At 43.4% G+C, this 25,747-nt stretch overlaps 3 protein-coding genes across 4 annotated transcripts; 1 reads left to right on the top strand and 2 right to left on the bottom strand.

The window, feature by feature from the left end:
• The first annotated feature begins 3,073 nt into the window (after positions 1–3,073).
• dzip1 (DAZ interacting zinc finger protein 1) lies at positions 3,074–14,020 on the top strand. Of its 2 annotated transcripts, XM_030749311.1 has the most exons (18): positions 3,074–3,204; positions 3,767–3,914; positions 4,109–4,711; positions 7,169–7,253; positions 7,424–7,539; positions 7,654–7,812; positions 7,929–8,066; positions 8,144–8,206; positions 8,305–8,433; positions 8,700–8,748; positions 8,975–9,025; positions 9,734–9,909; positions 10,034–10,235; positions 10,559–10,727; positions 12,048–12,406; positions 12,983–13,104; positions 13,199–13,358; positions 13,563–14,020. In XM_030749311.1, the coding sequence occupies exons 2-18, from the start codon at positions 3,912–3,914 to the stop codon at positions 13,646–13,648; spliced, it is 2,670 nt and encodes an 889-aa protein (XP_030605171.1). In that variant the 5' UTR covers positions 3,074–3,204; positions 3,767–3,911; the 3' UTR covers positions 13,649–14,020. The 2 variants fall into 2 exon arrangements, with proteins under 2 accessions (XP_030605171.1, XP_030605180.1); XM_030749320.1 differs by lacking the exon at positions 3,767–3,914 and having other exon boundaries at positions 3,078–3,204.
• Positions 14,021–14,844: 824 nt separating this feature from the next.
• Positions 14,845–16,847, bottom strand: LOC115797305 (claudin-10-like). Its single transcript, XM_030753851.1, has 5 exons — positions 16,616–16,847; positions 15,672–15,833; positions 15,506–15,587; positions 15,299–15,406; positions 14,845–15,150 (listed from the first exon to the last, which is right to left on the bottom strand). Exons 1-5 carry the CDS (start codon positions 16,845–16,847, stop codon positions 15,009–15,011), a joined length of 726 nt encoding a protein of 241 aa, XP_030609711.1. The 3' UTR covers positions 14,845–15,008.
• A 1,286-nt stretch (positions 16,848–18,133) lies between these two features.
• On the bottom strand, positions 18,134–20,765 carry LOC115797282 (claudin-10-like). Its single transcript, XM_030753823.1, has 5 exons — positions 20,534–20,765; positions 19,827–19,988; positions 19,660–19,741; positions 19,453–19,560; positions 18,134–18,558 (listed from the first exon to the last, which is right to left on the bottom strand). Exons 1-5 carry the CDS (start codon positions 20,763–20,765, stop codon positions 18,438–18,440), a joined length of 705 nt encoding a protein of 234 aa, XP_030609683.1. The 3' UTR covers positions 18,134–18,437.
• Between the last annotated feature and the right edge of the window lie 4,982 nt (positions 20,766–25,747).

Raw genomic sequence — 25,747 nt, 5'->3', positions numbered from 1 at the left:
TTCACTCGTCACATTAACTCAGTGGATAAATACATACGTTTTACCAGGGAGGACACCAGAGATAACAAGTTACCATTCCTGGACTGTGCGGTGCTTATCGAGGAAGATGGAAGCCTCAACATTGAAGTTTACCGGAAGCCCACACACACAGACCAGTATCTCCTCTTTGACTCCCACCACCCTCTGGAACACAAACTTGGGGTGATCAGGACCCTACAACACCGTGCGGAAAGTGTTCCCTCTAAGGCAGAAGGGAAGCATAAGGAACACACACACATTAAGAAAGCCCTCAAAACATGCGGTTACCCCAACTGGGCCTTCATCAAATCAGCTAAGATGCACAGGAATGAAGGCCAAACACAAACTACAGAGAATGGGAAGGACAAGAGGAACAACATTGTCATCCCATATGTGTCAGGCTTGTCAGAGAAACTCAGAAGAATTTTCTCCAAGCATGACATCTCAGTATACTTCAAACCAAGTCACACCCTAAGACAAAAACTGGTTCATCCCAAGGACAAACCCGCCAAACACAAGATCAGCGATGTAGTGTATGCTGTTCAGTGCAGTGAAGAGTGCTCGGACCTCTACATTGGTGAAACCAAACAGCCTCTTCACAAACGAATGGCACAACATAGAAGAGCCACTTCGACAGGACAAGATTCAGCAGTGCATCTGCATCTGAAGGAAAAAGGGCACTCTTTTGAGGATGCCAATGTCCACATTTTGGACAGGGAAAACAGATGGTTTGAAAGAGGAGTGAAAGAAGCCATCTATGTCCACTGTGAACGACCATCATTGAACAGAGGAGGTGGATTACGTCACCAACTTTCCCCCGCTTACAGTGCTGTCCTGAGCTCCCTTCCCAGACGTCTCAACCCCCATTCACACCTTTGTTCCAGTGACCTCAATAGGCCACAGGAAACAATGGAGCGGAGTCCTAAGTTGGTTTCAACTGAAACCACTGATTAAATATGACCCACGCCCCCTTCACACCTGGGCACATGTGTTCAAGCACATGATCAATAGAGGGTCATAACCACCTCCAGGGGACTATGCCCACAGGGGTTTAAATACCTGGGTCTCTCCACCATTTGGTTGAGAACTGAAGAAGCCTTTCGGATGAGAGGTGAAACGTCTTCAAGAAACAAAAAGAAGTCCAGTCGCCTTTTTTCAAGCTCCAGAGGCTTACAATAAAAGGCAAATTCTACCAACATCACAAATACTGCAACCCCAATTCCAGAGAGTTGGGTTGCTGTGTCAATTTTTTGTTTCATGATGGGGTGGCTAGGAGGTAGCGCAGGCCATCTACTAATCAGAAGGTTGGTGGTTTGATTCCCGGCTGCTCCAGTCTGCATCCCAAAGTATCCTTGGGCAAGATACTGAACCCTAAGTTGCTGTCTGATGCAACCCTTGGAGAATGAATGTGTGCGCATGTTAGATAGATATGAATGTTTGTGTGAATGGGTAAATGCAAACATGTTGTATAAAGTGCTCTGAGTGCTCAGCTAGAGCAGAAAAGCGCTGTATCAGTAATAGTCCAGGATCCATCAGATGCTTTCAGTTGGTGAAAGGTCCCAACCAAGAGCCTGTATATACCTTTCAGCATTGATGGTTGCTTTCTAGATGTGCAAGCTGCCAACTCCACAGGCATTAATAGGCCTCCATAGCGTTAGAGATGCAGGCTTTCGAACTGAGCGTCAATTAATAAGCCAGATGTACTGTAGCTGTAGTAGAAATTGTTTACTTTTGAGACACTCTCCTTCTCTTTTTGTACCAGTCATGTTACTGATCTGAAAGGTCACTGATATGTTTTCGATGTTCTACTGTGAACAAAACATAAGTTAATGAGATCTGCAAATCATCGCATTCTGTTTTATTTACATTTTACACCAGATCTCAACTTTTCTGAAATGGGGTTGTGCATATATATGTGTGTATGTGATGGAGAAGTAATAACTACAGAGGTAAATTTATAGCTCCCCTCTAAAACATATTTTCTTACTTGGATCTGTATGAAATGGCGTGCAACATCCAAAGTGTGTTCAAGTGTATTTTCTTATCCACTGGCTGAAGAACACTCACATTAACTGTGCTTGCATACATAGAGGAAGACTTTGTGACATCACAAAGTCAATTATGAGTCAGGGTTAGGGTTATTCCAGTTTATATCCAACAGCTTGTGCCTAGTATTTAGACTTATATAAAAAATAATTGTATATATATTTCTTTTAATAACTAAGATGGAGAATTTTTAAACTGTTGCAGAGCAGTTTTAATTTCATGAGCTTGTTGGTGGAAACAAAAACACATCAGAGCCACATTTTTACATAAATCATCTACCTATGCTGCTGCTGCTTTTAAACCCGTTTTAGAGCATTAGTACTGTGTGTTTGTGTTCCTTCTCCCTCTATGGGATTGCAAAGAAAAGGTGGAGCCTTTTTGCAAGCCTGACATAATGTTTGTTAGGGGGTCGGAAAGTTTTCAAAATCTTCCCATGCATCCACAGATGGTGTGATCGCGTCGCTGTAGATGTGCTGATGGTTCCTTCTGATCGGTTCTCAGCTGTTTAAACCCGTTTCCTTCCGCTGAAGTGGGAAGCTCCTGCACCCCCATTTCAGCCCTCAATTTTAAAGCTGCTCCCTTCCCCCTTCTTACTGCGAGCTGCGTCAAACGCAACCGAATAACACCGGAAGTGATGCACTTTGCCTCCAAAGTAAGGGTTCGGAATGGCTCCTGTAAAGGGACACGTGTTTCTAGTGTGACCGGTGAACTGGCGTTTGAGTCTTTAAGGATTCTCTCAGCAATAAAACATGAAGACATAAACTTGCTCATAGCTTACACAGACCTATTGTATGAATGCAAAATTAAAAAGATCAAGCAATTCTCCATATATATATATATATATATATATATGCAAAATATATGGCTACTGTTTGAGAGCACGGTACCACTACGGTTCCCTAAAAATATTTAAAAAAAATTTTTTTAAAGGCTTACATTTAGTTTAAGCTTTGTGTTTGGCGTATTTTATTTTAAAAGTGCCGGAAATGTGGTGTTTATTGTGTCTGTGTGGACGGCGGTCTTTGCGGAGCAGGGACTCAGGAATGTGGAGACCAGCAGCTACGTCACCCTCAAATCGCCTGGGATCCCGTCGATAGAAAACTTTTTAAAAAGCTATGAATTAGCAACACAGTCCTGAAGGTAAGTGATTCTGACGGCGCAGTCCAGTGTAAAACTCAGTGTTAAACATTCACAGCTGTTACTGATGTGTAATGATGTTTAATATTGACTTTAAAATGTCCGTTAGCCAGGCAGGCAGGCATGAAGAGATTTCAAAGAGTCGGGTTTTTTTTTTAAGCTAGCAGCTTCACTTTGGGGGAAAGCTTTCGTGATTTTTTTTTTCTTGTTTCTGAAACGTGACTTTATTCTGAAGAAAGGCGAGTTCATACATGTCTGCTGTTGTCTGCTGAGGTCCAGCAGGAGGGGTTAAAAAAAAAACCCTGCCTCAACTTGAAATGAGTATTTGGAGAGACGTGAGATTAGCGGTATTTGTTAGCAAGGAAACCATTTCTTAAACTCCCTCGCGCTCCTCCGCAGGTACGGTAGCTCTCCTGTTGTTCACTTTTACACCGTCCAGCAGGAGGTGAATGAGGGGACTTTGGTATCCAGGATAGGCTGCAGTGTACTCCGGGATACGGTGCGCGCTCCGTGTGGACATGTTTGCTGACTGCCGCCAGTGTTTTGATAACATTTGTCTCTGCAGGGACGCTCGCCGCTGTCTCCATGGTAACGTGGCGGACGCCCAGCCTCGGTTGTCGCTTTGTGCTGCTTTTCCGAAGGGGGCGGAACCGGAGAGGAGCGACGGCTCGTCGATTTCTCTCTCCGATTAAAGGCAAAACCAGTCGAAGATGGTAAGGCGGGGGGATCGGCTGTGTGAGGACAGCAGCAGCATAGGTAGATGGAGGCTGAGCGGGAAGTGGTGGAATCTGTGCTCTGCTGTGTTACCTCGCTGAAGCAGATGCTGCTTGATGTCTTTATTTCTCTCTCCTAGTGATTGTACTTGATGCTAATGTGACTCGATCCCTTCCTTTTATCTGTGTTTCAGCCATTTCACGAAGGAGTCTACTACCCCTACACCAGTGACACCCAGGGGACCCATTCATCAGCAGGGATCCCCTCTCTGCTGAATTCCCCGCTCAGTCAGAACTCTGTAAATGGCCATGCTGCATCATCCGCACCGGGCATGACTCCATCCAGTACCACCTCCACCTTTCTCCCTTTCAAGTTCCGCCTGCGCAGGGAGAGCGTGGACTGGCGGCGGATCGGTGCGGTGGATGTAGACTTAGTAGTGAGCCAGCTGGACGTGGATGCCCTCCAGGAGCACATCAGCACGGTGACCTTCTGCAGCTTGGAGGGGGAGCGATGCCAGCGGTGCCAGAGCCCCGTGGACCCGGCTCTGGTGAAGCTCCTGCGCCTGGCTCAGCTAACGGTGGAATGGCTTCTCCATTGTCAGGAGTTCCTCACCCTCAATTTGCGTGCAGTGGAGGAGAAGCTGTCGGCAGCTGGCAGGGAGCATGAGCAGCTGCTGGCTCAGCAGCAGAAGCAGGAGGAGAAGGTGAAGGCGCTGACCGCAGAGCTCAAGCAGCGGAAGAAGGTTATCCGCACCCAGCAGTCGCTGCTCGCCCCACGGATCACCAGCAGCCACAAGGTACCGTTAGAAGACTAAACGCTCGCTCTCTGGGGGCTATCGGAGCCGTTTGCATTTAATATATGTGTGGCAAGCAGGCATCCACCCCCACCCTCCTTTTCTCCTCCACAGGCCCAACTCTGTCATTGTTCCCGAGATCTATTCACAGCTCTGGCTTTAGTGCATTTCACAACAGGGTTTGAAGGGGAAAAAGAGGAAAGCTTTTAGCCTGAGGAAATTTGAAGTTCTGAAAGCTGTTGTGTCCTAACCTCAGCTAAATTCTAATAAGCTTTGTTTCCAGCCTGGAATGATCAGATTTAAAGCTGCCGAGCAGATGGTGTCATTAGTTTTTTTAGTTTTTTTTTAATCTCTTAAAAAGGAGGGCAGACCACTCTGATAAGTCTTCACTGGATACGTCTGTCTGTAAACGCTGTTTGTCTAGGTTATTTATAACACAATCAAAAATCGCCCAGTCCTCTTCAAGTGCACACCCGCCACTGACCTGGCCAAGCTGTTGCCAAGGCAACAGATATAGTGTGTCATGAGAGCACAGAGCGGTTGCTAGGTGTGCTAGAAGCTCAGCTAACAGAGCTGGTTCAATAATTTATAGAGAGACCGTGTGTGTGTGTGTGTGTGTGTGTGTGTGTGTGTCCTTTGGTACTTGACCACAGTTCTACAACATGAGCCCACACTCCAAATTTCCACTTATTCCAAACCACTGATGTAATTGAACGGCACTTCTCCGTGTCGTGTGACTGCGTTTCAGGTTTTGCTAACATGTGTTTTGACATGATATCAGTAGCAATGTGAAATCCCAGGCACAATGAGTGGCGATGTTAAATGTAGCATGTGATCCGTGTGTGTGTTAGTGAGCTGGAGTGTGGCGATGCCTGCCGCAGGGAGGACATCATCATCACTCACGCTATGTGTCTGTTTGGGAACATGAGCCTGAACTCGGTGGATTCTGCAGTTTGGAGCGTCATCTTTATGCTGTCGGGCTCTGAAACTAACGCCTGCTGCATTCATTTACACACAGCCGGGGGGGGGGGGGGTGGGGTGGGGTTGCTCCACTACATGTTTGAACTCCTAAAAATTTGTATCGTTTTGTGTTATCGCAGATTGCTGATTTACTGCACAAAAGGATGGTATTTTTAAGATTTTAAGGGTACTAATATTAGTACTGATGCTGCTTACTGAGTCGGTGCTTTAACTGCTCTCTTATTGGTTACTTTTGTAATTTTTAAAGGAGAAAATAGTTGGAATTGCTTTACTTTATTAAGCTATTACTTGATAAAATAAAGTATAATGCTGACGATCCATCTCTTTCACTTGTGTACGTATCCAGGCAGATGGACTGTGCATATATATGTGTATGTGTGTTTACCCGGTTACCCCCATTAATGAAGTCTGTGGAAACAAAGGCAGAGCAGGCCTGTTGGGAAGATAACATGTGAAACAGCAGTTTTTGAGCAATAATAAGTAGGAAATCTGTTTTGATAACTTTTCTAATAAAGAAAATTGAATTTTTTTATTTTCATTACCCAGAGCAGAACCAATATTATTGGTACTTAAGATTCTCTGGTCCTCAGTAATTTTACCTTAACAGCAGGCTGCAGTGTACATTACTACTGTAGTGCTTGATTATTACCACAATTTAGGGTTTTGTTCCCTTTAGGAAATTGCTGAGTCCAGTGTTATCCAGCACACGGATATAAAAATAGGTTGCTAAACAACTGCACTGTATAAGAGCTGAAGCAGTGATTTAATTCGTTACTTCCATTGTTCAAAATTGAGCTGTAACTGATTTGATCATTTATTAGCCACTGAAAGCAGTTTTTAGCTCCATGAAGATTTTGCTCCTTTGAGTTGTGGACTCGGCTGTTTTTCTGCTGTTTTTAATTTTCAGGTAATCTAGAAACTGCATTTTAATAGGTAAAGAAAAAAGTGTGATTTGAAACTTAGAGCTACCCTACTGCTGTGTAACGGAAAACCTAAAACTTGACAAAATGCAGGAAAAAAGAAAAAGAAAACTGATCAATTTGAAAACTCACACTAAAGGGTGTTCAAGAGTCTCACTGCAGCGGGGACAAAGGACCTGAGCCTTTCTGCTCTGCAGCGCAGTGAGAGGAGCTGTTTGCTGCTGCTGCTCCTCTGCCCACGAGGAGGCTGTGGAGAGGGTGTCTGCTGCTGTCTATTATACTTTCAGCTCGTTCAGCGGGCCCCCTCTCCACCACAGTCTTAAGCGAGCCCGGCCTCCTGCCAGGCACCGAGCTGGCTTTATTCACCAGCTTGTTCATCGGCTTGGTGTTTTTGTTTTTGCCCATCAGGCTGTAGCTCCAACACACTGCGGTAAAGCAGAGAGCACACTGGCCACTACAGTGTGATAAAATACATGTAAATAAAGATTTTTCTTTTTTGTTTATAATTATTATTTTTGCAAATATGTCAAGTTAATGAATGACTCTTTCTTTCTTTTAGTGTCTGCATTGTGAGAAGTCGTTCCTGAATTCCTCCTTTCTCCAGAATCATGTGCAGCGGAGGCACCCGGAAGAGTATGAGATCCGTAAGTCAAGTTAGGTTTGATTGAAGCGGGACGTGGAGAAAGATTATGAAACATGATGATAAAACATATATATACAGTTCTGTTACTGGAATAAATATGAGGCTGTGTTTGAAAATGAAATGTGAAATATTCCCTCACAGTACTTTTGTTTTTTATTCTTGTCCTTTCAGAGCTGCATTCTCACAGTGAGCAGAAATCTCAGATTGATAGTCTCAAATCAGAGATCAGCAGTCTGAAGGAGCAGATTGTTCAGCAGCAGCAGGTCTTAGAAGCCAAAATAGCTCAGGTAGGATGACAAACCTCTGAACCCTAATCAGAAAGAGTTAGTCTTGCAACAGGTTTTTGAAAAGTTGGGGCTGTAACATATCTACTGTTATTACATTCATGACTGTGATTCTAGGAGAAAGAGCAGCAATCGATGCACAAAGACTTGCTGAGGGAGCTGGATCGCTTTAAGGCTGAGGAGATGGCGCGCATGGACAGAAAGATCGAAGACAGCAGGGACGGCATGCGCAGGGAGATGGAATTTCTTTACAACCGAAACATTCAAGCTCTCAATGTACTAAAAGGATCATTTCTTGTGTTGATCCGTATTTATTTGCATACCACCGATTTGATCTTCAGGGGCGTCTTTTAATCATTGCTGTGCTATTTCTCGTGTGTTTCCATTCATAGGAAGTAAATCAGAATCAGACAGCCAAGCACGAAAGGTCAGTCAGCCCTGTGCACTCACAGCTAGAGAGAGATGTGGACATGTACAAAGAGAGGCAGATACAAGCCATCCAAAAGATGGAACACCAGCTGAAGAAACAGGTCGGTGCTGAGATTGTTGCAAAACCGAAACTGATATTTTTTCATACCACCTAAAATTCTCAAAATGACTCTTACAGGATAAAAAGTGGGAATCCAGACTGCAAGAAATTAAAGCTCAGCACGAGTCTGAAAAGAATCAGGTATGCTTTAACGTTCACCGTGATTATAATGGGATTAAAGCATATGCAATATTAAACGAGCATCTTTTGAAATTCATCCTCTTCCCGTTGTCTTCCAGCTGCTGAACGAGCTGAGCAGAATGCAGTCGTCTTTATCGGAGCAGCAGGAGCGCAGCCAGAGGCTGCAGCAGGAGATGGGAAAGCGGCTGCAGGAAAAGGAGCAGACCATCAAGGCTCAGAGGGAGCAGGTTAACACACAGTCACACTGGCACAGTAATCACATCACTGTACGATTATGCTGAGAGAGGAAGTGGGGCGGAGGGTCAGCCCTTGTTCAGGATATCCTGTATTTGCTACTCGGGCTTGTATTGACATGTGATACTGTACATTTGGCAGGAAGCTGCTAATGCTTTTCCTGCAGTCGTTTCACATTTTTAGATTATAAACCAGAAAAACCTTGAAAGTATGAGATCATGTGTTCTAGCAAGTGACTTTTTTTTTTCCCCTTCCCCAGATAAAGAGCATTTCCTCAAACCAGCCTACAAAAGTAGTGGAAGTACCAGGTATGGATTCATTTTGCTAATGGCTCAGTCACAGCTCCAGGAGTCATTCTGCTGCTATTCTAGCTGGTGTGTGTGTATTACCACTATGCAGACACTTTACTACCTTTTTACACATACTCTGCTGGAGCAGCCCTCTGTGTATGAAGTAAAAATTATATGTTCTCACAGATATCACAGAAGAAAATGGCATTTCTGCTCTTAATGCCGCATTTCTTCTGTTTCTCAGTCATGGTCAGCGCCCTGGCTTCGGAGCCTAAACAAAGAAGAGTCGTACTCGGTAAGTTTGTAGACTCCAGCCTTCATACGCAGCATTTGTCACTCCCAGTGAGGCTGCGCATGTGCTTCTGTGCACAGCAGACACTCAAGAAAGCAGTACTCTCACCACATTCTTGTCCTCCTCTCTTTAATATTCATTTTATCTGACCTTCTGACTTATATTGGCCTCATGTGCTGCCCGATTAGAGGAGCCAGTCTCTGTTCTTAAGCTGGATCCTATTCAGGAGCTGTCAGAAGAGGAGAAAGGTAAAATACACTGAAGACACTAAAACCAGCAGATCCGGTTGACTGCATGCTGCTGCTGCTGCTGCTGCATGGATACATCCGTCTGTTCTGAGCGGCCTTTTTCCATCAGTGCACTGGGACTGAGCTCATCTTATTCTGTACTGACATGAAAGGCATTAAGATGACCTTAGTACACTAAAGCTTTTTGGAAAGCCAGCTCTTGGCCTATGTATATTCTATGATGCCGTCATCATCATCATGATGTCCATCCATCACCTTGTTGCCTTGTTGTTGGCAAAGAAACTTGTAGAGATTCTCCTCCTCTGCAGTCACATCTACCCAACTCATCCTGTGGTTGGAGCTTCCTGTGAAAACTGCCAAATGCATGCTCATTGTATTCTCTTTTTTTTTTTTCCCCCTCTGCTGTCTGTAATTGGACCACGAATGTCCCGAGAAGCTCGACTGACTGAGATGTCTTTTTCAGACTCAAGCAGCAACTCAGACAGACGGCCAGCGGAGAAGAAGCCTGAGCCCACTCCAGAGAAGAAGCCAAAGGCGAACACCAGTGCTGTGAAAAGGAACTCCAACATAAAGAGAGAGATGCGACCGGAGCTTGAACAGACTCTGATCAAGAAGCTGGAGAACCTGGGAGTCAAGCCTGTATGTTACACGTTCTTAATTAGCAAGCAAGAACCTTCCCTGTACCATCATGGTACTACAGTTTATTGTTTTCCTTATCTCCATCCTTGTGCAAACTGATTTTATTCCTTCTTCCTCTTCTCAGGATCAGAGTGGCCTAAAGAACAAGGAGCTCACTATGATTCTGGCCAAGGTGCATTCAAAGCAGCAGAGCATTGCAAAGACAATGCCTGACTACTGGAGCCACCGGGAAGAGATCATGAGCATTGTGGAGCAGAAGCTGGGTGCTCAGAGCACCAGAAATCCTGCTGCAGACTCTCAGGCCAGATCCAGACACCCTGCTCAAGGTGCTTTCCAGTACTTAATCATCCAAAATCCTCTTAGCATATGAGATCATCTGCTTAACTTCCACAGGCCAACAAGAAATTCGACATTGTGCTTGCGTGAACTAGCTGCAGTTAAATTTGCAGCCTTTACAATCAGAATTTTTCATTGCGTGTTGGTAAAGGGGAATTTGTACTTGATTGCCATTGACTGTGTGCTTTCCACAAGGCAGGCGTAATCTGTTCAAGCTTGTTTTGCTGCCACATAACTGGATTTAAGCTCTGACACACTGTCAGTGACTGATCTGCTAATTGTGTTTCCCTGGCTCATTTTTCCCTTCATGCAGTGTTGCAGATCCGTCCTCGTTCCAGCAGCCTGCCTTCCAGAGCGAGCCAGGGGATGTCTGCAGTCAGGCAGCCTAAGACTCCACAGCCAGCACCAAGGACCAAGACCACCACCCAATACAAAACCTCTACGCCCAACACCAAGGCTGCCTTAAAGATCCGCTCTACCAGGTAAGGGGAAAAGTTCATTTATCAATCTCTGTAAAATTCACCATGAATGTCCTCTTAGTTTTCACACGGTTTAATCATAGCAGAAGGCGGGACTCTGATAAACATTCACACATCACCTTTGATGAGTAGTTAAAAAAAATCCCACACAGGTTTGAACCATCACATTATATCACTGTTACTTTTATTACTAGCTTCTCATTGGGTTAATTCACTATCAGTGAAGGTTTACTGAACAAAAGCCAAACTATCTCCAAGCAGCGCTCAGTGTTGGGCTGTGAACTCCGCCATCATTACCACCTGGTTTTAGTTGCTGATTGTTGAATTATTCCAGGCATGAATTCATCTCGGTCAAACTCAGGCATCAGGGAACTTTATATTTTTATTTTTATTTAGACTACAAGTAAATGTTATGGCTTAACTCTGTTTGCATTCTAATTAGGAAAAAAAAAAACGTAATAACTGCCCAGTAGTGAGCTTCCCGAGCTCTGCGTGCGTGTTTCTGTTTGCAGTCACACCTCCAATAGAAACATTAACATGATAAAATAGCCAGCAAATGGTTGCCACAGCAGCAAGACACCCACAACAGCAAGGTGGACGTTGCCATCAGCAGAGTTGTGTGTTTGTGTGTGTGTTATGGGTTTCATGGTAACAATGTGCTGTTAGGCCTCAGTGGCTGCAACCAGCCTGAGGGAGAGGTTGGAATTTAATGTGTAGTGCTATCCACTCGCTATGAAGCTAATGTGCTATGCTAATGCATGTGTAGGGGGGGGCGCAGACTGCAAAGATTCACCTTAGTCTCATATGTGCTCTGCCTTTTTAATAGAGTGCATGCCACTGCTGATTGGGTCACTCCTCTGACACCCACAGTAAAGAGCACATTTCTGACTGAACGTGCCCTGTGGGTATTTTTTGTAAGGAGGAAAAAAGTGCTTCTAAGTGCAAGATGAGTAATCAACATTTTTGTAATCATTTTCCAGGAAGTTGCAAAGTCTGAAATACCATTAAGAACACTGTGAGCCTCATGCTGACTTATCAGAAAACATAAAAACCTTCATCAATATCCTGCATATACTGCATGTAGCATTACTTTGTGTGGTCCAGAAGCTATAGCTTCATTAAAACTGGTTGCAGTGTAGAGTTGGTGATCGGTGGTGTGTTTTACACTTTTACTTGGATTAGTCGAGTGCACGGTCTGCATTCACTTGATAGGGAAAGCTTAACACTTGCACTGTTCGGTTATTTGAAACACAAACTGCCTGTGACGCTGTTCTGATTACTGTGTTGTGTGTAGTAAAAACAGTTTTTTCTGTGATTCATAAGGACCCCTCCCTTCAGTTCAGAGGAGGACTCTGAGGATGATGTCACAGATGAAGATGAGGAACAGCCCCTAAAGCACCAGCAGGGAAAATCACCACAACCCAGGCTAAACCAAGCTACCCCAATCCAAATCAGAGCTGGCAAAGCCAGTCCTGTCCAGGCCAGGCAGGCGCCTGCTTTCAGCCTTCAGCAGCCCCGAGTGTCAGTGGGTAGTGTGACCAAGACTGCAGTCACAAAAATGGAGAATGATCATGAGGAGGATGATTGGTCGAACGTCAGCGAGCTGCAGGAGATTGACCCCAGACAGCTGCAGAGTTACAAAGACCAGAATGGAAATGTGGAGAAGAAGAACCACGGGAAAGGTCAGTCAGGTTAAAGGCTGTGAAAAAATACATTTAAGATGATTAAAAATGTATTTTTAATTACAGTACGCGTACTTAATTAATGTTACATTTAAATAATCAAGTTTGTTTTTCTTCTTTTTAAATTATTTTAACATCCCAGCATATACAGTAGCGTATCATTAATTTCATTACCACCAGTCTGCTCTGCACGGTCCTGATATTCACAGCCCACAATCATCGAGAAGCAGACTTTGACTTTGTTTTGTCCCATTCCACACAAAAGCATCTGTCACAGGTTCACAGACTGTGGCTGTTCACGCTGAAGCCAGCTCATGTTGCCTGTTTCTCAGTGAAACACTAATTACAAGACACTGCCACTAATTAAATGCTTCAGGGTTAATAACACAGTCACACACAGCTGAAGGATGTAAATCTGTGCCTTTGGCCTTCCTGCATTCTTTACAGCTGTCTGGCTGTTATTGTGTTGTATAATCGTTTGCATGATTGGAAACTGCATTGTACTGCAGTGTAAAATGTGATAAGCTGCATTAATGTGTTTTATGAATGGTGTCTGTGTTTATGCCTTTCTTACAGAGAATAAAATCAGTGAACTGGCCAGAAATATGGAGAAGCAGTTTGCTGAGAGAGCAGTCAAGAAACCAGCAGGGGGCGTTAGCATCTTACCAGAGAGGGAGGATGAGGTTCAGGAAATCACTGTGAGTCGATGGGACCTCGGTGGACAGCTTTGATTTGATATTGCACTGATCGCAGCGATCGATGATGATGAATGAATTATGTGTGTGGTGGCAGTATACAGATCTAGAGGAGAGCAGCGAGTGGATGGTCTCCTCCTTAGAGGACAGACAGGATGTGTTCAAGCCAGCCCAGGGCTCTGGACCAATGAGGAAGAGCCTGGACTCACAGAGCACCAGCATCTGGGGAACCTCCACAGGAAAGGGTCCTAAATCAGGTGAGTCCCACTTAAGCACAAATAAATGTTTATAGCAGGACATGCTAACATTTGGAGAATAAAGCTTCAATCTTTCTCTGTATTATTGTAGGGTCTTTACCCACAATACAAAGCGCCTTGATGCGACTGTTTGTTGTGATTTGGCGCTATATAAATAAAACTGAATTGAAAATTGGATTCTGTCTGTGATGTTGTGCCTGGCAGGTCTGCCTGAAGCTGGAACAGGAAGTACGCTGAAGAGCAGCCTGTGCTCCCTCAGTGACATCAGTGACTCCGAGGACATCAGCTGATCACACACAAAGACCTCTGAACTCCTCTGACATCTACAATCAACGCCAAAGAGCCATTTTTTATACTTCTACCCATGAAAGCTATAAAACAGAGGAAAGCAATATTTAACAAAGGGAGCTAGGATTCAGGGGTTGGCATATAAAAGGTGACCATCTAATAAATAACATAGTGCCGATTCTCTTCTTGCCTTAGACATTTTTACCGTTTATCTTTTAATAGAGCCTCTTCTGCTTTTTCACTTGCGTACAAGCTAAACTCAAAATGAGGTACTGATTTTGGTACTCTATGTAGATTGTGTAAAATTTTGTATATCAAATTTTATACATGTGACAAATGGAGCAATGAAATGTGACTGTATAAAATATTTATACGAGCAATAAAATATTTCTTTGTGAAATGCATACTTGAAAGCCCAGAGAATGATTTATTTGCAGTGTTCTGCATGTTTCCACTGGGAGCATTCTTACTGTGAGGCATCATCAATACAATAAATAGAATCAACATGTCAGACAAAAATATATTTTTGACATACCTTTCATGGATTTTAGAAAATTCCTTGTGTGAACATTTCAGCATGAATTTAAAGGATTTATAGGATGACATTGTTCCCAGCAACATCCTAAAGATCAACTTAATTATGTTATATTCCAAATGTTTAACTGGGTTTAACATTTTTTGGGGGGGGTGAGAAATTTCATTTACATAGCACCAAGTCACAACAACACTATCTGGACCTATTGTGCCTTTCCTTATTTCCTTTCCTACATTTACTGTTAAAGTTGGAAGGGTTTGAAGGGGAAAGGTGCTATAACATGTGAAGTTACTCTAATAGAAGTCAAGAATAAAAATATCAAACACAAAATGAGCCCATCTTTTAAAATTGTCTTTTTTTTTCTACCAGCTGTGAGTGTGACTCTCCTGAATTATGCTTCTTCATGGGGTCTTTGCAGGGCCTACGCATGTGACCGGAAATCCCCTCTAAACCCTACACAGTAATTACAATCTTTGTGGGCTGTGTCAACCATGTTGTGTTGTATAATTCAGTTCAATTTTATTTATATAGCAGCAAGTCACAACAAACAGATGCCTCACGGTGCTTTATATTGTACAGAAAAGACCATACGCATACAATAATTACAGAGAAAACCCAACAATCAAAACGACCCCCTATGAGCAGCACTTGGTGACAGTGGGAAGGAAAAAGTCCTTTTTAACAGGAAGAAACCTCCAGCAGAACCAGGCTCAGGGAGGGGGGGGTCATCTGCTGTGACCGGTTGGCGCTGAGGCGAAGGAGACAGGACAAAAGATACTGCCCGCTCCAGCTTCATCTTGGACGGACTCTGCTCTCTTCACTCTGGCTCAAACTAAGCTGTCTCTGGTGAGGTTTGTTGCTCTGGTTGTTCGGCCGTTCAGTGGCGGCACCAGTGTCTCTTTAGAGGTCGTGGGTGGCGGCGCATCTGTTCCTCTCATACGGACAGTGGAGGAAATTGGTCTCCGTGACCTTTTGGGGGTTAAAACAGAAAACACAAGGTAAAGTAGTTCAAGCTGTTACTGGTTGTTGGTTCTGGCCTGCTATACGGGGTATTCATGAGCAGAAATACAGATAAAGGTTATCTCTTTGCAGCCTTTAGGAACAGGTTTTTACTCACCTTGATGACAGAATTTCTTTCCCAGATAAATAAGCCAGCACCGCTCCTGCACAGATGAGGAGAACTGATCCTCCCCAGCCAATAAAAATCGCAGCTCCAAGTTCAAATCTGAAGTGAATGCAGGGGTTTTTATTTTGTTTTTCATGCTTTTTTTAAAAATTAATAACTATTTTTACATTATAATAATGCCACTTGAAAATTATTCACTTCTGTGCCTTGAAATTTGGATCCTTAAATTCATTTATGACTCTGTTGGCCCACCATGAGTAGGTGATAATACCACAGCCACCTACCAGAAGACAATATATTTTAAACATCTTGTGGATTTTTTTTTTATTAATAAAATAGCATGGTAGCATTAAAGGATTTTTACCTGAAGCCAGGTAGGTGACCGCACCAGAAAATGTCACCCTTGTATTGATAATGTCTGTCCCACCTATTTTAGTGCATTTCATCCCTATGAGTGTGAGGACGCTCCCAAAGAAGCCTGTGATGACAGCACAGACAGCCAGAGCTCTGCAGGCCTGCAGGAATGCTGAAAGACAGCAGGTGGAAGTGAAGGGCAATCTAAATGCAGTTTATGTTAAATGTAGAGCATTTTATTAAGATAACATAAAGGAATTTATGGGAATTAGTGCTTCATGTTGTGCTCTTTAACCAAACATGCATTCAGGGCCTGAACTCAGTAAGGGACTGTGTGTAAATTACTCGAGGAAGAAAAGGTGCAGTTCCATTGGTTTGGATTTTTAGTTATTTATTTGGCTTTTGTTTGTTTTATGTAACAGGTCACAGAAAGCTGTTGACATGTGACTGATGTAAGGAACAGATTCATATTTTATACTTATCAGGTTGTGCCGTTATTATATCTAATTAATGCATTTTTACAGAATCCAAGTTGGTGGTTAGTTATCTCTGTCTATTTAGCAGCATTTTATTTATTTATTTTTCCACAGTAGCTTTTATCCACAGTGGAGATGGAGGTGAAACAGGGACACAGGTGAGGGCATGTGGGCAAGCTGGTGACAGGCTGGGACTCGAGCCTGTGCCGCCCGCACCGCAGCGCGGTATATGCATGTGGTTGCCGGCTTCACCACTAAGCCACCCGGGCGCCCTACTTACCAGCATTTTAGTTCAACTTAGTAATGGCAGGAAATTCATGCTTTTGTGTTTTGTTTTCCTTTTGTTTTTAAAGAAGAAATATATAATTCAGCTCCCAGCTCCGGCCTAATCATTTTTACACAGTCCCTAAATCTGCACAACAGATGATTTCAATATTTAAAAGCAGGATTATAAAGCTTTGACGGTAGAGTATCCTACCAGGCAGGGTCAGCAGAGAGTCATAGTAATTGCAGTCGGACACCCCTGTGGTGTCAGAGACGCAGTCCATCCACAGGTTGGAGTAGTAGTTGGAGGTCGTCAGCACCTTGCTGCCCACCTCTGAGAGACTCCAGTACTCTGTGGGAAGAGTGGAGGAGACCAGGATCCAGCCACAGAGGCAGCACACAAAGCAGCCGATCTCCAAGTACATCACCACCGTCCTGTACCTCATGGTGAGCGCTGGTCCTCAACCAAAATCTGCAACAGAGGTGAAAAACTAACGTCTCACCACAGGAAATGTGAACGAGCTCCCCCTCTGTGCCACTGCTGATGTGTAAGTGTCAGAGCAGAAGTGTGGATGTTTGGCTTTGATCTCATCTTATCTTTTAGATCGTTTTGTTTAATAAGCATGTTTCACATTCCCAGCTTTACCTGTTAATGGCTCATTCTGTTTACCCTTTCGTTATGGTGGATCTCTGCTCTGGCTCGAATGCCAAATGTGTAGAAAATTATATTTTTCACAATTAAACACAAAATATGGGCAGTACGGGCGTGACATGGTGTGGTGGTTAGCACTGTTGCCTCACAGCAGAAAAGGTCCTGGGTTTGAATCAGAGCTGGGGCCTTTCTGTGTGGAGTTTGCATGTTCTCCCCGTGTTTGTCAAGGTTTTCTCCCACAGTCCAAAGACATGCAGTTAATGGGGTTAGTAAATTGGTGATTCTCATTTGCCCATAGGTGTAGCGTAAGGTTCAGAAGGGATTTCTGGTTACGTACATAATTATTTAGGCAAAAGCATAATTTAGGCCTTCATACGCCTGAGATCTGAATTATGCTTCTGCACGTCAGGTGCAGGCACAGGTGCGCCCGCATACCTCTACATGCAGATAATGTCAGATTACACCATAACCTGACATGTACCTCTTGATGTCGGGTTGATGCAGCCTGCAAGGATTATGATTACTGTGTAGGTTTAAGAGGGGATGTCCGGTTACGTGCGTAGGCCCCGCAAAGACCCAACCCAGAAGCATAATTCAGGCCTAACTCACACATGACTGCGATTTGACTGATAATTTTATACACTCATCAGTTTTTTCTGTTCAAGTGACCATTTAAAATAAAGGAGCCATCTTTTACACCGATGTGTTTATTGATCAAAGTTTAGGCGTACCACAAACAGTGCAGATCCTGACAGGAAATGATTTTTTTTCCCTTCATGTATAGGTGGTTAAAAAAAACAAAAACCAGTCAGCCATTTTTGTTCTGAACTTGAATCTCTGACAGTTAAATCCTTCACTGAGGTAAACCGAGATCATGCCACACACACTGAATTCTTGCATTTACAACCATTTGTAATGAGTTTGTTCTTTTATTAAAAATTTGCAGGTAGTTGTGCAACCATTTCTAACCCTGATCCTAAACAGCTCCTGAGTGTTGTGTCATGCAGTGATGCTGTTTTAACTCGAAGAGCATTTATGCTTTAAAACACACACACACACACACACACACACACACACACACACACAGCAACACTACAGGAAAGACTGAAAGCGTCACCAAACAGCAGATACTTCCTGTTAAAAGCAAGAAGCTTTAGCTATGAAAATCAGAAAAGGGCCTATGGAAAATCTGCTCAGTTGTTTTCTTGATAGTGACATCACTCTCCATCTGTCCCACAGGAGGTAATTAGCTTAGCATAGCATGAGGAAAAACAGTAACAAAGCCCACCAATGAGAGCCAAGCTAGTTGTTTCCTTTAGGCTAAGCTAAGCTCACTGCCCGCTCCAGCTTCATCTTGAACGGACTCTGCTCTCTTCCCTCTGGCTCAGACGAAGCTGTCTCTGGTGAGGTTTGTTGTTCTGGTTGTTCGGCCGTTCACCGGCGGCACCAGCGTCACTTTAGAGGTCGAGGGCAGCGGCGTATCCATTCTCTGTGACCTCCGTGACCTTTAGAATAGGTAACACAAGTTGAAGTAGTTCAAGCTGTTGCTGGTAGTGGTGTGTAATACTGCAAGATTTGGTATCAATCCGATACCAAGTAAATACAGGGCTAGTATTGCAGATACTGATACCGATACCAACACTGTTTCATATTCATGAAGAATTTCTATGAAGTTTAAGTGTTTTGTGATTTTTTTTTTTCTTCTGTTGATCATTAATTAGTTAAAACCCATGATAGAATTGGGCAAAGTTTATAGGTAAATAGAAAATACTTTATCAAAATAAAACTTTTTGTTCAGAGAAAATAAAACAGTAACAAGTTTTCCCCATATATTGTGATGTCCGGATTTTTTTTTTCTTAAAGTGTACAAAATGATCACTCAAGAACAAATCAAAACGGGTTTTTTTCAGGTAGAGTGGTCAGAAAGTATAATGCAAAACTGTAATAAAAATATCCCTTCATTCACTAATGTTCTGGATTTTTTCTTAAATAAAAAAGCTGTACAAAATTATTACTCCACAATGTTATAAAACATTTAAAGCAAATTTCTTTTTTTTCCCAAGTAATATATGTTACGTGTCACGTGACGGTAAAATGCCAAAACACTGTGGGGAGGGGAGGAGCAACGTGTGCATGCTCTGTGCTGTGACAGGAGCAGCTCCCATCGAAAACCACAGCACTGCGTACAAGAGAGAAACTGAAGCTAAAGTATCAGTATCATTACACTGCTATTGATCAATATCAATATCAGCGCTGGTATCGATATTATTGATATTTGGATCGATCTGCCATCACTAGTTGCTGGTTGTTGGTTCTGGCCTGCTATACGGGGTATTCATGAGCAGAAATACAGATAAAGGTTATCTCTTTGCAGCCTTTAGGAACAGGTTTTTACTCACCTTGATGACAGAATTTCTTTCCCAGATAAATAAGCCAGCACCGCTCCTGCACAGATGAGGAGAACTGATCCTCCCCAGCCAATAAAAATAGCAGCTCCAAGTTCAAATCTGAAGTGAATGCAGGGGTTTTTATTTTGTTTTTGATGCTTTTTTAAAAAATTAATAACTATTTTTACATTATAATAATGCCACTTGAAAATTACTCACTTCTGTGCCTTGAAATTTGGATCCTTAAATTCATTTATGACTCTGTTGGCCCACCATGAGTAGGTGATAATACCACAGCCACCTACCAAAAGACAATATATTTTAAACATCTTGTGGATTTTTTTTTTTATTAATAAAATAGCATGGTAGCATTAAAGGATTTTTACCTGAAGCCAGGTAGGTGACCGCACCAGAAAATGTCACCCTTGTATTGATAATGTCTGTCCCACCTATTTTAGTGCATTTCATCCCTATGAGTGTGAGGACGCTCCCAAAGAAGCCTGTGATGACAGCACAGACAGCCAGAGCTCTGCAGGCCTGCAGGAATGCTGAAAGACAGCAGGTGGAAGTGAAGGGCAATCTAAATGCAGTTTATGTTAAATGTAGAGCATTTTATTAAGATAACATAAAGGAATTTATGGGAATTAGTGCTTCATGTTGTGCTCTTTATCCAAACATGCATTCAGGGCATGAACTCAGTAAGGGACTGTGTGTAAATTACTCGAGGAAGAAAAGGTGCAGTTCCATTGGTTTGGATTTTTAGTTATTTATTTGGGTTTTGTTTGTTTTATGTAACAGGTCACAGAAAGCTGTTGACATGTGACTGATGTAAGGAACAGATTCATATTTTATACTTATCAGGTTGTGCCGTTATTATATCTAATTAAAGCATTTTTACGGAATCCAAATTACTTAGCAGTATTTTAGCTGAACTTCGAAATGGCAGGAAATTCATAATTTTTTTTTTTTTTTTGGATTGTCTGTTTTTAAAGAAGGAATATGCAAATCATTTTTACACAGTCCCTAAATCTACAGATGATTTCAATATTTAAAAGCAGGATTATAAAGCTTTGAAGGTCTCAGAATATCCTACCAGGCAGGGCCAGCAAGGATGGGTAGTATTTGCAGTCAGACACCCCTGTGGTGTCAGAGACGCAGTCCATCCACAGGTTGGAGTAGTAGTTGGAGGTGGTCAGCACTATGCTGCTCACCTCTGAGAAAGTCCAGTACTCTGTGGGAAGAGTGGAGGAGACCAGGATCCAGCCACAGAGGCAGCACACAAAGCAGCCGATCTCCAAGTACATCACCACCGTCCTGTACCTCATGGTGAGCGCTGGTCCTCAACCAAAATCTGCAACAGAGGTGAAAAACTAACGTCTCACCACAGGAAATGTGAACGAGCTCCCCCTCTGTGCCATTGCTGATGTGTAAGTGTCAGAGTAGAAGTGTGGATGTTTGGCTTTGATCTCATCTTATCTTTTAGATCGTTTTGTTTAATAAGCATGTTTCACATTCCCAGCTTTACCTGTTAATGGCTCATTCTGTTTACCCTTTCGTTATGGTGGATCTCTGCTCTGTTTAGGTTCCCACTATCTCAAATGCCAAATGTGTAGAATTAAACACAAAATATGGGCAGCACGGGCGTGACATGGTGTGGTGGTTAGCACTGTTGCCTCACAGCAGAAATGGTCCTGGGTCTGAATCCTCCCAAAGACACACACTTAGTGAGGTTAGGTTAATTTCACTTTCTGTAAATCCTATAAACTTCATTTCACTCTCAAGTATCACTATGTTCCTCTGCTATATGATATATTTAAGTGAAATTGCTGATCCCGAACAACCAATGATTTATAAAGGAAAATCATGAATATTATCAGGGGTGCCCAAACTTTTTCATACCACTCTAAGCAGAAGAAATCGACACAAAATGTTGAAAAGTAGTGAAATGTAAACTATTTATTTAATACATTAAAAATACATTTTCCTGGAAAGCCAGTAAATGTGCTGTATTTGGTATTATCTTACATGATAACCCCACTGTGGGATCAGACCCCAGCAAGATTGAACCCAATATGTTTTATTCTATTTCTCAATGTTTCACACCTATTATGGTGTAAAATATTAGGGAAAGCAGTGCTCTGCCCACATGATTTATAGTGCTAGTGGGGCACTGCTGATTTCAACTGAGGCTATAGTCAGGTGGTGGGAGGAGTACATCGAGGACCTCCTTAATCCCACTGACACACCTTCTGTAGTGGAAACAGAGTCTGAGGATGTGGGGGATGACTCGCCCTGGGGGTGAGGTCACAGTTCCTTGGTGGCAGGGCCCCTGGGGTGGATGAAATTCGCCCTAATTTCATGAAGGTTCTAAATATTGTAGGGCTGTCTTGGTTGATATGCCTCTGCAACATTGCATGCCACTAAATTAGAAGTGGCACCCTGGTGGTGGTCCCCATCTTTAAGAAGGGGGACTGGAAGGTGTGTTCGGGATCACACTACTCAGCATCCCCGATAAGGTAGTGCCAGGGTGCTGGAAAGGAGGGTCCATCCAATAGGCGAACATCAGATTCAAGAGGAACAATGCAGTTTTCATCCTGGTCACAGAATGCTAGACCAGCTCTTCATCCTCTCGAGGATTTTCGAGTGTGCATGGAAGTTTGCCCATCAAGTTTACATCAAGTGTTTTGTGGACTTGGAGACTTGGACTTGTCAGTCCCCACACAACTGCAAGGAGAGCTTGGTCCATATTACTGGCAATAAGTCGGACTCGTTTCCTGTGGGTGATGGACTTTGCCAGGGCTGCCGTTCACCACTGACTCTTGGCGTAGCTAAGTGGTGGAAGGTTTCCACCTTGGTGGCCTCAGAATCTCATCTATGCTTTCTGTGGATGATGTGGTCCTGCTGGCTTCATAGGGTGGTGGCCTCCTGGAATGGAATGGTTCACAGCAGAGTGTGAAGCGACTGGCATGAGAATTAGCAGAGTAGAGCCACTGCTCCTCCACATCAAAAGAAGCCGGTTGAGGTGGTTCAGGCACCTGGAGGCTGTAACAGTGTGTAGTGTCTCTTTACGACAGTCTAAGCTTTTGTTAGTGATGTCACAAGTGTGCACCACTGCTCCTCTGTAGAGAGCGTGGGAGAAACGTGTTGGCAGAGGGACGCATGGATAGAGTTGGACCTCTATTTTTCCATCTCCCTAACTCTTTGTAACGTCACGGGTTGTATGAACTCTGCTTACTTCATGTATAATAATGCAGCAGCCGTTCAATCGGGCTTTATAAGGTTGGTGAAGAATATGTTTATTAAAGGACAACACTGTGGAATTCCCAGTACCGGTGTGGTTGTGTATTTTTGACTGTCTGCTAAGTACATCTGCCACCTCCTCTTCACCACCAGACACAACCCCATCATTACAAGGCCCTAGGACACGCTGGAGAGATTATATCACTCGGCTGGCCTGGGAACCGTTTGGGGTCCCCCCAGGTGACCTGGAGGAGGGGACTGGGGAAAGGGAGGTCTGGGTTCTTCTGCTTTGACTGATGCCCCCGCAATCTGGATAAGTGGAAGAAGATGGATGGATGGATGGAAACTAGTCCCTTTATACACAGTATACAGCAAATCAGAATTAACAGTATTTGACAATGTTTGTACATCTGGAAGCTCAAAAACAGCAGGGAAAACTAACATGCCATTTTGTTCAGAGGACTTAAAAAAACAGCAAAAATGAAACATCCTCAAGATCAAAAGATCACAGGCATCCTATAGTAATTTTTGGCCTTGTCCCTTGCATACAGAGATTTCTTGAGATTCTCACAATGTTTTGATGATAATATGCACCGTAAAACATGGGATATTCAAAGTCTTTTGCAATTTTAGAATAGAATAGAATGCCTTTATTTGTCATTATACAGAATGTACAATGAGATTGGAAGACTACTCCTGTTTCAGTGCCACACTGTAGAAATTCCACACATAAATGTATGCCCTCTCCCCGGGAGGGGGGCAGCCAAAGATTCTTTGTGCTGACTTGACTACCCTCTGAAGCCTGACCCTGTCTCTGTCTGCCTCAGTGCAGCTACTGTACCATACTGTGATACAGTTATGACAGCATGATCTCAATGGATGAGCGGTAGAAGGTCAGCAGCAGGTTTAAGTCCAAGTTGCTCTTCCTGAGGACCCTCAGGAAGTGAAGTCGTTGCTGAGCCTTCTTGATAACAGCTGTGATGTTATCTGACCAAGAGAGATCAGCAGAGATGAGGACACCAAGAAACCTGAAGGTGTGGACCCTCTCCACACGCTTGCCGTTGATGTAGAGGGGGGCTGGGTCAGTCCTGTGCTTCCTGAAGTCGATGTTTTCTTTGGTTTTCATGGTGTTCAGTGCAGGTTGTTCTCTAAACACCAGGCTGTCAACTTCTGGACCTCCTCTCTGTAGGCTGCCTCATCTCCCCTTTACATGAGCCCGACCACTGTGGTGTCGTCAGCAAATTTGACGATGAGGTTGTTATTGTGTGTCAGACTGCAGTCATGGGTGTAGAGGCAGTACAGGAGGGGGCTCAGCACACAGCCCTGTGGGGAGCCAGTGTGTGGGTGGAGATGGGGGTCAAGTCTCACAGTCTGGGGCCGGTTGGTCAAGAAGTCCTTTATCCAGGAACATGTGAGAGGAGGGAGGCCCAGGGTGTGCAGTTTGCTAGTAAGAATATCTGGGATGATTGTATTAAGAGCTGAGCTGTAATCCAAGCGTAGCTCTGCTGCTGCTCCAAGTGGCTCAACACAGAGTGGAGAGCTACAGCGATGGCGTCCTCTGTGGATCTGTTTGCACGATATGTAAAACTGATGGGTGTCAAAAGTCAGGGGCAGGTGGTATTTGATGTGCTGGAGAACCAGCCTCTCAAAGCACTTCATGATTATTGGTGTGAGGGCCACAGGACAGTAATCCTTTAGGCTGGTGATGGATGACCTCTTTGATACAGGGATGATTGTGGCTGTTTTTAGGTGAGGGGGGGATGACTGCTTGGGCCAGGGAGAGGTTGAAACATTATTCTTCAATCGTTACACAATTTGCAGACACAGTTTTTTGTAGTTTGCTAAACCTCAGCACACATGGAAATTCAGTTTATAAGACAAAAACAGAGATTGCATATTTCTAACAAGCTTGAAAGTCAGTACTTGGTAGGACTACCTTTACAACACAGCCTGAACTCTCTTGGGCAGCTTTCTTGTAATTTCTCAAAGAATATTCCAAAGCTCTTTGGATGTTGGCTGCCTTTTGTTTCCATCACTATCAGGATGATCCCACACTGTTTCAATAATGTTGAGGTCTTGCCTCTGGAGAGGCCAATTCATGACTGATAGTGGACCCTTGTGTGTTTTTCTATCCAGAGATGATTGAACTGCATGGGCAGTGTGTTTGGGATCATTGTAATGCTGAAAAATGAAGCTGTTGCCAATCCGATGCTTTCCAGATGGTATTACATGATGGATCAGAATCTTACAGTACTTCTGTCTTCATAGGTCCATCAATTTTAACAAGATCCCCAACACAACTGGCTGACACGCAGCTCCAAACCATGACAGAATCTCCAGCGCCACTGTCCAGACCTCCTCCAATGACGATTCCAACCAAAAATTTCAAATTTGGATTCATCACTCCAAGACGTGCTGCCACTGATTGTCAGTCAAGTTTTTGCATATATTGTCATCCCTCAGCCTGTTGTCCTTGTTTACCTTCCTTAAAAATGGGTTCCTGAAAATCATGCATTACTTCAAATTTTTTAAGGACATGCTGCCCATATGCTGACGTGTCAAGTTTTCAGCTAAAAGCTCTTTGAGTTGTTGGTGCAAATATACTATTTATGCCTGCCATTTTATACTTTGTTTGATATTTGTCACAGATTCAACTATAGAAATGGGAATTAATGGGTGTTTTTTCAACAGGCTCCTAGTATCTAGTAAGACACACTTTAAAATCAGTGAAAAAGCAGCCAATGTCCAAAGAAAAATGTTGAAATACCTACAGAAACCCTGGCCTGGAGAACTCAAAACCACTTTAAAAAAAAATACAAAAAAGTCTTGTACATTACTTCACTTGTTGAGGTCATGTACTTGGTTATATTACACTCGTGTACACTGTAAACCCGGATAAGTTGAATCTACTTAAAAAAAACCCAAGGTAACTCGTCATCCCAGCTGACATAAGGCAAGACACAGGGTACATCCTGTACAGGTTGCTAGCCTAACACAGAAAGAGACAGCCAACCATTCACACCTGTGGGGAATTTAAAGTGACCAATTAACCTAATCCCATTAACTG

This window comes from Archocentrus centrarchus, chromosome 2 (assembly GCF_007364275.1).
Source record: "Archocentrus centrarchus isolate MPI-CPG fArcCen1 chromosome 2, fArcCen1, whole genome shotgun sequence".
NCBI classification, from domain to species: domain Eukaryota; kingdom Metazoa; phylum Chordata; class Actinopteri; order Cichliformes; family Cichlidae; genus Archocentrus; species Archocentrus centrarchus.
The sequence above is the reverse complement of the archived record's forward strand: the minus strand, read 5'-3'. Positions and strand labels throughout refer to the sequence as shown.